Source organism: Balearica regulorum, chromosome 1 (assembly GCF_011004875.1).
Source record: "Balearica regulorum gibbericeps isolate bBalReg1 chromosome 1, bBalReg1.pri, whole genome shotgun sequence".
In the NCBI taxonomy this organism is placed as follows: domain Eukaryota; kingdom Metazoa; phylum Chordata; class Aves; order Gruiformes; family Gruidae; genus Balearica; species Balearica regulorum.
In genome coordinates this window covers 146,549,472-146,562,842 of record NC_046184.1, presented here as the reverse complement: position 1 = coordinate 146,562,842, position 13,371 = coordinate 146,549,472, and the positions used below count along the sequence as shown (strand labels likewise).

At 42.3% G+C, this 13,371-nt stretch overlaps 1 protein-coding gene across 2 annotated transcripts in view; it reads left to right on the top strand.

Moving 5' to 3' along the window:
* The first annotated feature begins 1,985 nt into the window (after positions 1 to 1,985).
* The window catches only part of MGAT4A (alpha-1,3-mannosyl-glycoprotein 4-beta-N-acetylglucosaminyltransferase A), an 80,269-nt gene continuing 68,883 nt past the window's right edge, over positions 1,986 to 13,371 (top strand). Inside the window, exons 1-3 of one of the 2 annotated variants that reach the window (XM_075737960.1) lie at positions 1,992 to 2,111; positions 2,879 to 3,021; positions 6,209 to 6,523. In XM_075737960.1, the coding sequence (XP_075594075.1) occupies positions 6,430 to 6,523 (94 nt within the window). In that variant the 5' untranslated portion in view covers positions 1,992 to 2,111; positions 2,879 to 3,021; positions 6,209 to 6,429. Of the gene's footprint in view, positions 2,112 to 2,878; positions 3,022 to 6,208; positions 6,524 to 13,371 lie in introns of both variants that reach the window. The other variant, XM_075737949.1, reaches the window with a different exon arrangement.

Below are 13,371 nucleotides of genomic sequence, written 5' to 3'. Positions count from 1 at the left end.
TAAACCTTCCTAATGCAAACGTTCAATCAGTGGAAGAACAAAAAGTAGGAAGGCTCAGACAGTCCTCATGAAACAACTGTCATTAACCTCATCTTGTAACAGTCTTTTCTTCAGCAGACTAAGCTCTCCTGACAAAAGGACTTTTATGTGAAAATGTCTCCACCCGTTGTTTTTCTTTTCTGGCACAGAAATGCAAAAATTCATATCCCTAAGCAACACTAATCTATTAGAGGCAAACAATGGTCGCTCTAATGTTTTTTAGCTTGCTGGGATCGCTACAAAAAATTTTGCCATAGATGTGTGTGTGTGTGTGTGTGCATGAGGATGTGCATGCACTAATTTTTGTTTGAAAGTTATTGTGCTGAATTTGTTTTTTAATTAAAAAATCCACTTCATTCCACTTCTTTACAAAAGGGAGGATTGAAGTGCCCATTTACATAATAAATTCTCACCACTCAATGAATAAATCACAGAACAGGCTGGATGTCAAGACCTTGCAAACTTCTCCTGAGCTTCTTTTTTGCGCTCTGCCTGAGTTGCCACCAGCCCCTCTTTCCAAACTTTGAGCAAGTCAGCAAAATCACTGAGGGCTATTGTGCTGGTACCCGAATGTGTAAAAATACTGCAATGTGTTTAAGCGTTGGTTAAAAAAAAAAAAAAAAAAAAAAGAAGAGTAATCTATGGAGACTTGTTAAATGTCACTCTTTGGACAGAATAACTAGCAAGATTTTTCCACAGTTTCTAAAGTTCTAGTGGAGAACTATCCCACTGTATCTAGCATAAAAGCCTTAACTGAGAGCAAAAATGCGTGCTATAGACTTTGACTAAATTAGGTGGAAGACAAGAGAAAAAAGGGGAAGCAACTGAGTCAATCAAAAAGGTTGAACAGTGCCAACCAGTTAGCACCACACGCTAAGAGCATGGCTCTTGTGAGGTAGATTGGATCCTACCCTGAGGGTGCTTTTTTTTTTTAATAGGAGCTTTCACATCCCAAAACACACACAAAATCCCTGGAACACATGAAACGAACCACTGAAGATAGGGGAATGCTTACAGACAGAAACACCACAACCCTAAATAATGAACCCATAGAGTAAAGCTGCCACTGACTTTCTTTCACCGGCTGCACAACGCAGCGGTAACAACCCTCTAGAGGAAAGCGAGCTCATTTTCACACCTCCAAAGCTGTGCCTGTTTCACAGCCTCTTGGGCAGCACACATGCCACTGCAAAATGAATGCCCTCCCCAGAGTCACACTGGTGAACAGTACAAAGGACAGAGGGTTCATTTAACCGGCGTGAAGCAGCAAGCCGCTCTTTAATTCAAACAGTTCTTCATACAAACTCTAGGAGATGATTAGCGTAGTAGGAACTCAATGGTAAAATTCATGACTGTGACTTCTTGTCACTTGTGAACATCATGCAGGGCACCAATACATATTAATTTTTTGGCATTGACAGGCAGTGAGAGAAATCTGCTGAGCTCAACTTCCTCTCAGGAGCACAGACGCACCCTCAGACAGCAGGCCAGGGGCTCAATCCTGAAATGACCAGAGAGAGCCAAGTACACAATGGACCTCCTGCAGCTGACCACAGGGCAACAAATAACCAAGCGCTGTGGCAGCTAAACCCTTCTCGGGACTCTTTCAGAACAATTCACCCCCAAAAACACCGTCTAAAAGGGGGAACACACTGCCGAAACAGAAAGAGCAGTGCTCCCACATGCGCCACACCGCAGCTCCCGCCGTAGCTACTGTAGAAGTCCTCGCGAGACAGAGCTATTTATAGCCGCGGCCAAAGAGAGCGACAGGCCACCCAGCCAATGAACAGCGCTCCTCGACGCGGCGTCCATTGGCTGCCAGCGAGGCCGGCGCCTGGCCAGTGGGTGGAGTTTCCGCGCCGGTGGGCGGGGCGGGGCGGAGGTCCGTGCGGTTCCATGGCGCTCGGGGTGGGGGCGGTTGTGCGATTCGGTTGCGTCGCAGACGAGGGAAGGGTGGGGGGGAGGCGGGCGGGCGACGGGAGTGAGAGCCTCGGCGCGAGCCGGCACAGTTGCTCGCCGCCGTGCCCGCCGCCCGCGTCCCGCGGCTCCCCCTGCCGGAGCGCAGCGCACAGGTGAGGATGGCAGCGGCGGTCAGCGGGTCCCGCTACCCCTGCGCACCCCGGGCCCCTGCTGCCGCCTCCGGACCCGGCTTGGAGCCGGCAGTGGGGTGGCAGCAGCAGCTACAGCCGACTCGGCTTTTTGGGAGGTTTGGGCCGGACGTCCCTCCTCTCCGCACCCTCTGGAGTGGGTGGGCAGCGGAGGCGCTTCCCCTCCCGGGGCCACGGGTCTCTGCGGTGTCGCTGGAGAGAGGGCAGGCAGGAGGCTGGGGGCCGTCCTGCTCTCCCATCTGCCTGCATGCTCCCTTCTGCGCTCACATGCACCTGCGTGGTGGTGGTGGTGGTGGTGGTGGTGGTGCGGGGAGCGCTTGCGGCTCCCTTCGCAGGACTTGCTGCCACCCCCACCCCCTTCGTCCCTGTGCTTAGGGGTGCCCGCGGGGTGTGTGGAGGGCGGCGCTGGGGTCCGGGGCAGAACGGCGCTGCTCCCCCTCCTTCTCGGGCTAGGACGCCCTGGGGACCGCTGCTACCCCTTCTCTCTCTGTCCACCCTTCGTCCTCCCTGCGTGCCGGGAGCCCGAGGGGGGTTCGGTAGAGTTTGCAGTTTCCTGTCTCTCTGCCTTCCCCCGAAATCTCGCTTCGATGCACCGGGCGCCGTGCAGCTCCCCGGACCGGCGCTCTCCCTCCCCTCCGTCGCCGTCAGCTCTCGCCCTCTGCCGCCCGGCAGAGCTGGCGGCGGCCGGTGTCGATCTCCCCGCCTGATTTTTCGTTTCCCCGACTAAATAGCCACAACCGAGGCGCAGAGACGCCGGGGAAGGTCCTGACTAACTCGGGGCGGTTTCCACGGAGGCAGCGCGTCCCCGGATCCCCCCTCACCCCGGGCTTGAGGGGAGCCGGCTGCGAAATGGCAGGGCGCCGGCGAGCCTGAGGTAACGGCAGTTAACGGCCGCCGGTGACGGCGCCTAGCCGCGCGCCGCGGGGTTCGCTGAAGCGTTTCGATGGAAATAAGGTGGAAAAGCCCCTGTCTAGCAAATCTCCTCCACCTTTTTCCTTCTTGTTGTCTTTTAATCGTGGACCGTTCTCCTATGCCTTAAAGAACAACCTTTTAAATGCAGCAGCGTGCCGCGGTAGGTGCTTTTGCACCTCCTGGCAGGATGGGGTCTGGTCTCATCCTCCCAGAAGTCTGGCACTCTTCAGGCTTTGATCCTGCACCATCAACTATGTAAAGAGCCTTTGCAGAGGGATCGAAGTGTATCTGTTTTTATGACTTGCAGTTGGAAATATGCATTGTATGTGTTTTGGGAGTGCCTGGATACATACAGAAACTTCTTGGTTTATTTAAGATGTGATTCAGTAGAGTGCTGCTCAGCACTTGAGAGGTGCTAGGTACCCTTCGGTACCCATGGCCTTCAGCATCTAGCAGGGTCATTGCTGTAAGTCTGAAGTGGGAAAGGTTCAGGTCATAACAACGCTGGAAAATTTCATAGGCTTCATCTGTCTAGTTATACCCTGTCATAATGTCTGCTCAAACTGGATTACCCCTCGGTTAAATTTGTTTAGTTTGTGTTGTAAAGTATTGAACAAACCTAAAGTGACCACCTGGGGGTTAAATAATTTATGTGGGTTTCTGCTGGTTTAACTATACGCATTTTTAAAAGCTGGAACGCTTCTGGTTCGTGCATGGCCTTGATGTATGCAGTTTGATATAGTGAAATGCTTGAATAATCGTCTAAGTACTGCTGAGCTGCTGGTGCCTATGCTAAGAGGAGTGGGTGCAACACCAGAAGAGAAGGATAAAAGCAGAACCAGCCAACACAAACCCATGGTAATTATTAATCTGACACAATTTTCTGCATACTCACTGCTAATTGAATCATGTTGGTACTTTTTTCTTTTCTGAATTCTTTCAGGCTGTATTTTTCTGTGGATTCAAATAGCACAGTGAGAAGCCCTGATCACAGCATCTTGATTTTATTGCAGCAAATATAAAAATGATGCCCACATTTTCTGACAAGGCAGGTGGTTCACTTTCCTTGCATTATCAGATGATATTTTTACTCTCCTGGCTGCTCTCTCTTGTTTGCATGTCAGACCAGCTGTCTGATGCCTCCATGGGGATAATCCGTCTAGCTTGCAACCTGGTCCTTCATGCACACCTGAGATGCTCCAGAGATCTGGCTGCTGCTAAAGTAATGGTAAAGGTAGATTACAGTTTAGGTATCCTTGCTTCAGAGCCACTTTAGCTGTGTTAAACTGCTAATGTCATTGACCTTATTGGTTTCCTAGTCACTTCTTCTGGTGGTCTGGGAATCACCTGACCTTCCTAAATTCATGTAGACAGGCCTTACAAAACCTTGGGGTTTTGGGATCTTTGCCTCCCCTTGCTGTTAAAGTTCACCCAGACTTTTATCTTCTCACCTAATTACTATTGCCTACCTTTCTGGCTTTCACGATGTCCATCTCCTATTTAAAGTGCTGGCGCTGATGATATTTCCTGGCATGCTGTGTTAGCTTTCTATAGGTCTCTCAGTTGTCTTTATCTTTCATTGTCTTGAATTCAGGTTTCTTGTATCATAAGGCCTTTCACAGTTCTTTTTATTCCTGCTCATTATTTTGTTTCTCACTGAATTTTAGCATCCAATTTGTCTGCTTCCTGTGTACTTGTATTTGTTCCCTTCCTCATCGGTACTATGTGATTTCTGAGTTAATGTTTAAAGACACAAACCTGTCTGTGCATAAAATTCCTCAAAACAAAGTATGTTTCTAGCATTATATGTGAGGTAATCATAGTCTGAAGGTAAACAATTTCTGTAACCTGGATGTTGTTACCAAGATTTGAATGCAAGAGCGTGTGGTTCTGCAACTTTGTTGTTCTCTTTTGTTCACTTGTTAACCATGCCTGTTGGTTATGTCTTGGTTTGCAAGTTCTTCAATAAAAGGTAGTGTGTGCTGCAGTAACTGCTTGGGAAGAGTAGTTCAGATTTGGCTGGAATCTCTTGGTACTGTAATAACAAAAAAGTATTTTTCCCCCTGTTGTTCTAAATGCATGGAGGCAAGAGTGTGACAGAGATTGCTTCCAAGGAAAATTCAAAGCAAGTTATTTATTACTGGGTAGCATACTTGTATCAGATGTAGTTTATGCTGGGGGAAAAACTGGCAGTGCTTTAGAAGAATGTTGAATGTTAATGTTTGAGCTACTGTAAAGGATGATTTAGTGCTTTGAAAACACTTCTGCCCCCCCCCCCCCCCCCCCAATCTTTTAAAGTTGGTTAATTTATTTCCCCATTATCTTTGTCTTGCTCAGTTAGGACAGTGTGGTTAGATGCTGGCTGTGTTTGGCCAGTTGAGGATTTTCTAATCCCAGGATATGGAACTTTCCTCTGGGATAATACTGAACTGTAGGTAATTTCTGTATTTTGTCCTTGTGTGCCTGTGTGGCAGAGATAGAGGAGTAATATGGTCATATCATGGCATTTTGTGGAGCTTTTGGGTTGTTGCCAGTTGGTATAGATTGAGCAGTCTCTGCGTGTGACTGTAGTCTGTGCTTTAGCTGCAGCTAAGCTAGGGAAAAAAAATGATTGTGGATGGATCAAATACTCTTGCACTGAGCAGAGAAAGATGAATGATGTAGGTTTGTAAATGCTGTTTAAAGCTGTGGTCTCTCTGCTTGCTTGAGGCGGTTCTGCTGCTACAGTTAGATTAGACCTCACTGATTTCAGAGGGGTTTTGTCAAAGTGAGTACTTAAGAGTGGGGCCTTGAGTTGCTGGCTTCCTGAAAACAGCTCTTCTATCAGTTCATCGCTTGCCAGAGCAACATGTGATCTTGCCTTGAGTTTATGATAGAATTGTAATGTTGGTGATGTGTATATTTGTCCTTTAATGATCAAATTCATGTGAAATACAGCTCTTCCAGATACAAGCATTCTTAACAGAAAAAGGAGAAATTAATCTAACAGATTCTATTCCCCAAGCTGAGACTGAGGCAGTGCAAGGGGGGATGCGTGTAAACCGCAGTATTGAGCGTGTAGTAGTATTTCTTTACAGTATTTTGGTACATGGGGGACTCTTGTAAATAGTTTTGGCATAATCTGTTAAAATTTTGTTTCCTTTAAACAGGACTAGAAGAATAAAGAGAAGTTTAATTTATGAGAACTGTAAGAAATCTTACAACAGTTTGGAATGGATTGATTTATCATACCTCTGATATGTGAGAGCTACATTTCGTGTCGCTGTTGGTCAGCTGCTTCTTGTGGACTTCAGCTGACTTCATTGCAGCAAGCCCAACAGATAGGTCTTCATTGCTAATAGAACATAAACAAGTGTGATGCTGAAATGAGATGAGGCTCCGAAATGGAACTGTGGCCACCGTGTTAGTTTTCATCACTACTTTCCTCAGTTTGTCCTGGTATACTGCGTGGCAAAATGGGAAAGGTAAGTAAAAGGCTCCAAAACCAAATTGACCTTCACGTGTCTGTACAGCAGAGGCATATGCACTGCTGCCCTATGTTAGCAATCTATAAATTGCTTGTTTACTAGCTCTGCTCCAGAATATATTGCCTTGGTGAGGAATACACACCTGCTAGTAGATTCAGGAGAATTAACTTAAAGTGATCCTGATGTAAAAAGAAAAAAAAATGCAGCTGAAGAAAAACAAGTGCTGCTGTTGTAGGAGGGAGTTGGTCTAGGCTGAATAGTTATGGTTTGGTTTTTTTCTTCCTGGTTTATAGTTGTTGGAAAAACATATAGTCTCTGGTTGTTTTTCTGTTGTGTGTTGGTTGCTTCCTGCCCCCCAGTGTAACATATGGCCAATGGCCCCGGCTGGAGAATGTTATTTTTGGTGCTGCTTTCTGTCTTCCCTGATGATTCAGTGATGGCAGTGGCAAACTGCCAATCAACATTGTTGAAAGACTTTTCTTGTTGTCTTTGAATGAAATGTAAAATATTTCTTGTCAGAGTATGATATAAGAACTAAAGTAATATGAGCAAATTGACCAGGTCAATTCCCAGGTAATGGGAAATGCATCTATTATAATAACATGAGCAATCTCATGAAATAATCAAGTAACTGTTGTGTTTTACATTTTTATATATCTTTGTTGATCTTATTAGACTCCATGAGAACCTTGGAAAATTCAGTTTTTCTGAGGGTCAGGATGAAAAATAGTAGACTATGTCCTTCAAAGATCAAGTAATTTTAAAGCATGTTTTCTGTCTTAAGTGAGATTGCTACATGGTTTGCTCTGACTGTTCTGCTGAGAATATTCAGTTGTGCCTCAGGTCCAGTAGGAGTTTTCCAGGAATACTATCTCTTGTAGCACAGCCAACTTGTAACCCTTATGTAAGTATAAAAGAAGCAGATGAGTGCTGTGGCATATTGAAATTTTTTTTCCCCCCATTGGGCACTTGTAGGAGAAGCAGATGCTTTGTGGTGTGATCTCTGCTGTAGCAGTTGGTTGGTAGGCTAGCCTTCTGAATGTAAGCAGGAGGAAAAATGTCGGGTTGTCAAGGTTGTGGTAATATATAGATTTTTTTAATTGGACAACAAAAGTGTAGATGTGCCAAAGACTGACAAGAAAAGGATATTTGAATAGCACTGTAAGTTGTATTTTCTTCATTTTGGCTAATACCATGTTCTCTAGTTAGATTTTTACGTTAATGATTCATTTCTTGCTGAAGAACTTCACAAGAATTTTGCTTTCACTTCAGTAAGGATATATATATGTATGAAATTCTTTCTCATTTTTTTTTCTTTCTTACTTGACATGTGATTTACAAGTCTTGTTCTCTTTTGACAAAGCATAACACAACAAAAAGTCTCCATTAAAAGACATTAACAAAAATCTGCTATTTGGAGAGTACTCGTATATATGACACTTAGTGACAACTTAAGTTTTTGTTGGTCAGACTGCTCTATATTTTTATACTTTTTTTCCCATCTGGATGCTTAAAATCAATACTTTCTTAATGTTGGTATAAAAGTTCTGCATTTATCTTCTTCCAAATTTTCCTGTTGAGCATTAAGATGGTAATTTGTTAAATAAAAATCAGTGTAACAAGACATCAGTAATGTGTTAATCATAAATCACAGTTATAAAACTACAGTCTAAATTTCTCTTAAAGCAACACCTTAAGAGCAAATTATGTAGAGAATATTGTTTTTTAAATGTTATTTTACTTTTTAACTTGTATTTAGCATTTTATTAATTTACACAGGTTGTCTAAAATCAAAATGGATTTGAGTTCATCTAGTACCATGTTTTCAATCAGAGACACTTCTGCACCAATGAAAAAACTGATGATGTATATTTAAGATTTTTTTTTTTCCTAGCTTGATATCACTTTATGTTTATTTAGTGAGCCTTGCAGGATGGTATCTTAAGTCATCGATAACATTTTTGTTACAAATTGAGTGGCTCAATTAGAAGCACATATAGTGCTTGCTGTTCCCATTCACTGAAAGGCTATGGGGTGTCACGTACTGTCATCATCATCTTTTGTTATTCGTTACATTTATGTGGCATGCACTGGATTCCTGTAGGTATTTGTCAGTCTTTGGACAGCAAAGTGAGTCTATACTTGGAAGGAAAATACTGTTTGCATTTTTAAAAGAAAAAGCAAAACTCCAAATTGCTAGCTTCTCAGTGATAAAACAAATTTTGCTTTTTAAAAGCAGAAGCATAGTGCTTTGTTTCTAACAACCCTAATCCAGTGTTCAAGTGATTAAATTTAATTGAGGAACTAAGGTCTTGGATAATTGTCACTTAAAATGCAGAACCATTTGTAGAATAGCAATAAGACTGGAATGATGTGATATTTTTGTAGATCATGTCTTCCTCTAGTAAATATACCTAGTCCCAGTCTATGCAGGATAGGATTTAGACACTTCAAAGTGATACAGACTTTAGTACTAGTTTAATGTGCAAAAAATCTCTCTCTGCAGAACAGTGATTTACAAACTTTAAGGATATGCTGAAAAGTTACCAGAAGTTGAAGTCTGTCTGAAGTGCCATCACTGGTAACAGCATGGCTTTAGCTTACTCAGTGGTCTGCTTATGTAAATAACCTTTCATGGGGCAGATACTGCTATTTGGATTAAATGGCCAGTTGCATGGTTTTGCTTTTAAAGTTAACTGTGTTTGAAGAAGGTTGACTGAAATACCTCTGTTCATTGGAGAGAGCCTTCAAAATTAGGCCAAGATCTTTGTCGCTTTCTGGACCCATGCAATGTCTAGAAGCAGTATAAGCCCTAAATACACCTTGGAAGGACCTCTCTCTGGAGATTGATGAACAAGAGTTTAAAGACTGCTTTCTAGGAGTTAAACAAGTGCTATGGTTAGCACAAATGAAGTAGAAATCATATCTTACTAAAATGCTGATTATTTTGGTGCACAGAAGGAGGGCTTTTAAAGGATCTGCAGTCACTTCACATTCACATCTGGTCAATTCAGTATAAGATGTCCTTGAATTCCTCCTAAGACTGAGCCCTTAGGCAAGTGACAACTTTCTACTTAACACCTTCTCTTTTGACTGAAACATGCTTTCTGGTACCACTGACCTGCTCAGGGTCACAGGTCTTCACCACCTCATTTGTAAGCTACTGAAATGCAGTGGAGTTTTTTTATCCTAAAGGCACTGCTTTTAGGAAGATCTAACCAGTACAAAACAGTACTGTGTACCTACTACACCAGTCACAAAAATTACATCAAAGCTATTGTGCGTTATGTAAAGAGTGTGGTCTTTATGCTTTGATCTTTAATGTGACTAGCGGTCTGAATACATAATGATCCAGGAAGACCATTATGCTCTATAATGATTGAGAACTCTTTCTTGGGTCAACAAACTTCCTGGCGCTTGTCACCAGCAGGGAAATTGGGAAGGAAGGTAAATAACATTACTGAATTAGGGCAGGTGTGGTAGGATGAAATTCCTCAGCAAACTGAACCTGCTTCCTATGTTAAAGTCCTACTCTGATCCTGCCACCTTTGATTAAAAAAAACCCAGCAGTTTTTTGTTTAAAGTATGCGTGGTTTATTCTTGGTGATAGACAGTAGTTGGCTGTGTCTTGCGTCACGTTTAGAAGGCATTTGGCAACTTGAAGTGGTGAGGGCATGTATGGAATATGTATTGTGAAAATCTGATGCAACTTAACCCTTCAGGATTGTCTAAACTGTGTAATTTTCAGAGCAATCTGAAATCAGTAGTGCATGTCATCTTTTTCTTATGTAAAACATTTCTTTAATGATGAAGAATTAGTTCAAAAAGCTTCTGGTTTTCAGCTTCTCCAAGGAGGATGTTGTAACTGTAGGATCTCCTCACTGTATGAGGATGGCTTATTTTGGTATGCTGATTTAAATTCACATGGGAAGACCTCCAAGAGGACTTTTGAGATATTTAACTAGCTTGCTAGTTTGCTGAATATTCACTTAAGTAATGATGGTTGGAGCTACTGTTTTATTTTAAGCATGACGTTTTCTCTCATTTGGAGAGAAAATGGCCTGGACTGTGTAATAAAACTGTTGTCATCTTTCTCCTCTAGCTGTTTTAATAAAATTAGAATTACCACACTGTTTTTCAGCCGCAATAATCATAAATGCTTTAAAATATCTAAACTTAACAACAAGCATAAGAAAACCTAACTGAGACTAAACTAAAAAGCCTCAGCAAATGGTGGAAAATTTTGGAGTAAGAACTGGGAATATTAATTCCTGGAGGGAGAAGAGTCCTACAGAACCATGGAGGAAACAGGGCAAGGAGGACAGGAGATATATATATATATATATATATATATATACACGCGCACACACATGTACTCTCTCTCTCTGTATATATATAATTTTTATTTGTTTTATTTGCTTTATTTGCTTTATTTTTATGTGCTTTATTTTTTCCTTTGGCAGTGGTTATGCAAATATTCTCTTTAAAAATAGATCAGAAATCTGAGAGATACATGTTAGTATTTTGCAACCATAACCTACCTTAGTTTATGCTTTGATCTGAAGAGAAGCTGTTGTTTGAGTAAATGCTGATTACAGTCTTCTGGCTGCATGTTCTGATTTTCAGAGTTGTGTGCTGATTTCCCACTGACATGAATTAAGACTGACCAACCAAAAAAGTTAAATGAACTACAAACTGGGAAGAGTGGATGCAGGGGAAAGGAAGGGACGAGATGGGATGCTAGAGTAGAAAGTGCATATAACAAATTGTTCCAGTCAGCTTGTTTGGGGGAGAAGAGAGTTTGTGTGGTTTTTTTTTTTCTTTTCTGTTAAATAGAAAGGAAGTGTTGGTTTCCTTTGGAAATTCTGTAGCAGATCTTCCAGGAGCTGAAATTAAAGGAAATACGAGTTTCCTTTTTTCTTTTTAACACCAGCACATGAACATTACTCCGGTCTTTAGCTAAAATATACTTCAAGCTTGGTTTCCAAAACTGACAAATTGGCATATAGCTTATTGAAATTCAACCCTATTTTTAATATCATTAAGGCCAATCAGGAATGTGGGATTGGAATTGTTACTGAGAGTCCTGTGCAGGTAGCGAATGCGCTGTCCTAGGTGAGTCGAGCAGAAGTAGTATATACCCCAGGTGGGCAGTGTTTAGATCTGCAGTATCTTTGTGTCCATCTTGTGGTGTTGCAGCAGAACAACTCTGACATCAGTGATTTTGGTGAGCTGCAGTGGAAAGAATCACAACCAAAGGGGCTTTTGCAGTACTGCCCTGTCCTTTTGCTTTTTTTGGTAACCTGCTAGCTAGGTTAGCCTGACTGTTTATGGGATTCTGAAACTTGGTTGCTACCAGAGCATTTAATGTGACTAGACTCAGCCAACATCTTGAGGCACTGTTCTTGATTGTGGCCCAGTCCTCAGAGTTGGGAAAAGGCAATACGTTTGCTCTGTGTGGCTTCTCTTAATACTTCTTCAGCCTGGGTCTTCTACGCTTGCGTGACTCCAAAACGCTGGTTGCTGCTCCCATGCAGAGACTATCATATGAGTGATTTTGCTAACCCAGGAAAAAGTTGCACCTGACACAGCTGCTTGTACCCTACTGTTGAGAAATGTATCTACTAAGAAACCTTTGCAATGGATTGTAAACCAGCATGCATTTATCTTGTTGCTAGTAACTGGCTTCCTAGAGTAGTCACAACAGATAGATGGTCACATTTTTAACAGTGAGTGGGAGGGGCTTCACAATGATCTGTCCTGGTTTTGGTGGTGGTTGATATTTTCCTTAGTGAATCAGGGTGATGAGAGAGAGAGATTTCTTACTAAATTTCAAACAGCACCATGCTGGGAGGAGCAGGGAAGGTTGGCAGAGCGTTTCAAGTTTAAAGTAAGTTAGGCACATCGGAGACCTGGTCAGGAAGGGGGGTGAATGGAAGGTTGAAGGCAGGTGATAGTGCCCCAGACAAAACATAGGGTGTAGTAACATGGGGTGTAGTAAAGCAGAAGAAAATCAAATGTATGCATAAAGAATGGGGAAGAAATTCGTTGTTAGGATTCTAGTTAGGAATGGCAGTTTACTGCAAATTGCATTCTAAATGCAAGTCATCACATTATTGCAGAAAACAAAAGAAACTGAACAGAAAAGGGGTGTTAAGGAAGTAAAGTATGACGTTTACTACTCCAGCAAGACACAGAACGTCTTCTTTCTGCTCTACTTGTCATTCTGTCCACTTCTGGATGGTGTATTGCAAAGAAAATACATTCTTTATATGGGGTTTAAAGGAGCAATGAGTGATCAAAGACCTAGAAAATCTAAACTGTAAGGGGAGGGACAGTGTCCTGACATTCCTTAGCTTAAAGTAAATGGTGAGAAGCGAGACAGGAAAATAATTCTCAATTTTTTTTTTTTTTAAAGAACTTTTAAAATAAGGCATAATCTGTTGTTTGTGGCTATAGTGAATAACAGGATATAAGGGAGTGAAATTGAAAGGGAGAGCAAGGTCAGGTAGTGGAAAAAGTTTTTGTAATGGTAAGTACAGTTACATACTTGAGTAGATTGTTGGGAGGGGTGAAGAATTTCCATGAACAAGTTAAACCAGTGATGGCAAGTCAGATATCAACACCATATTTGGTACCAATAGAGATTTGGGCTAGTGCAAAAAGAGTGAGTTACACTGGTTTTTAAACTCAATATGACTCTCCCAAAATAAATCTCAGGTAGGGAAGACCTACAGCTGGCAGGAGTGATTTAACTTTAAGTTAGCTATCTTGCTGAAATTAGTTTTGAGTGAGGAGTTGAACTAGATGACTCCTAGAAGTCCCTTCTAACCTAAGTTACACTA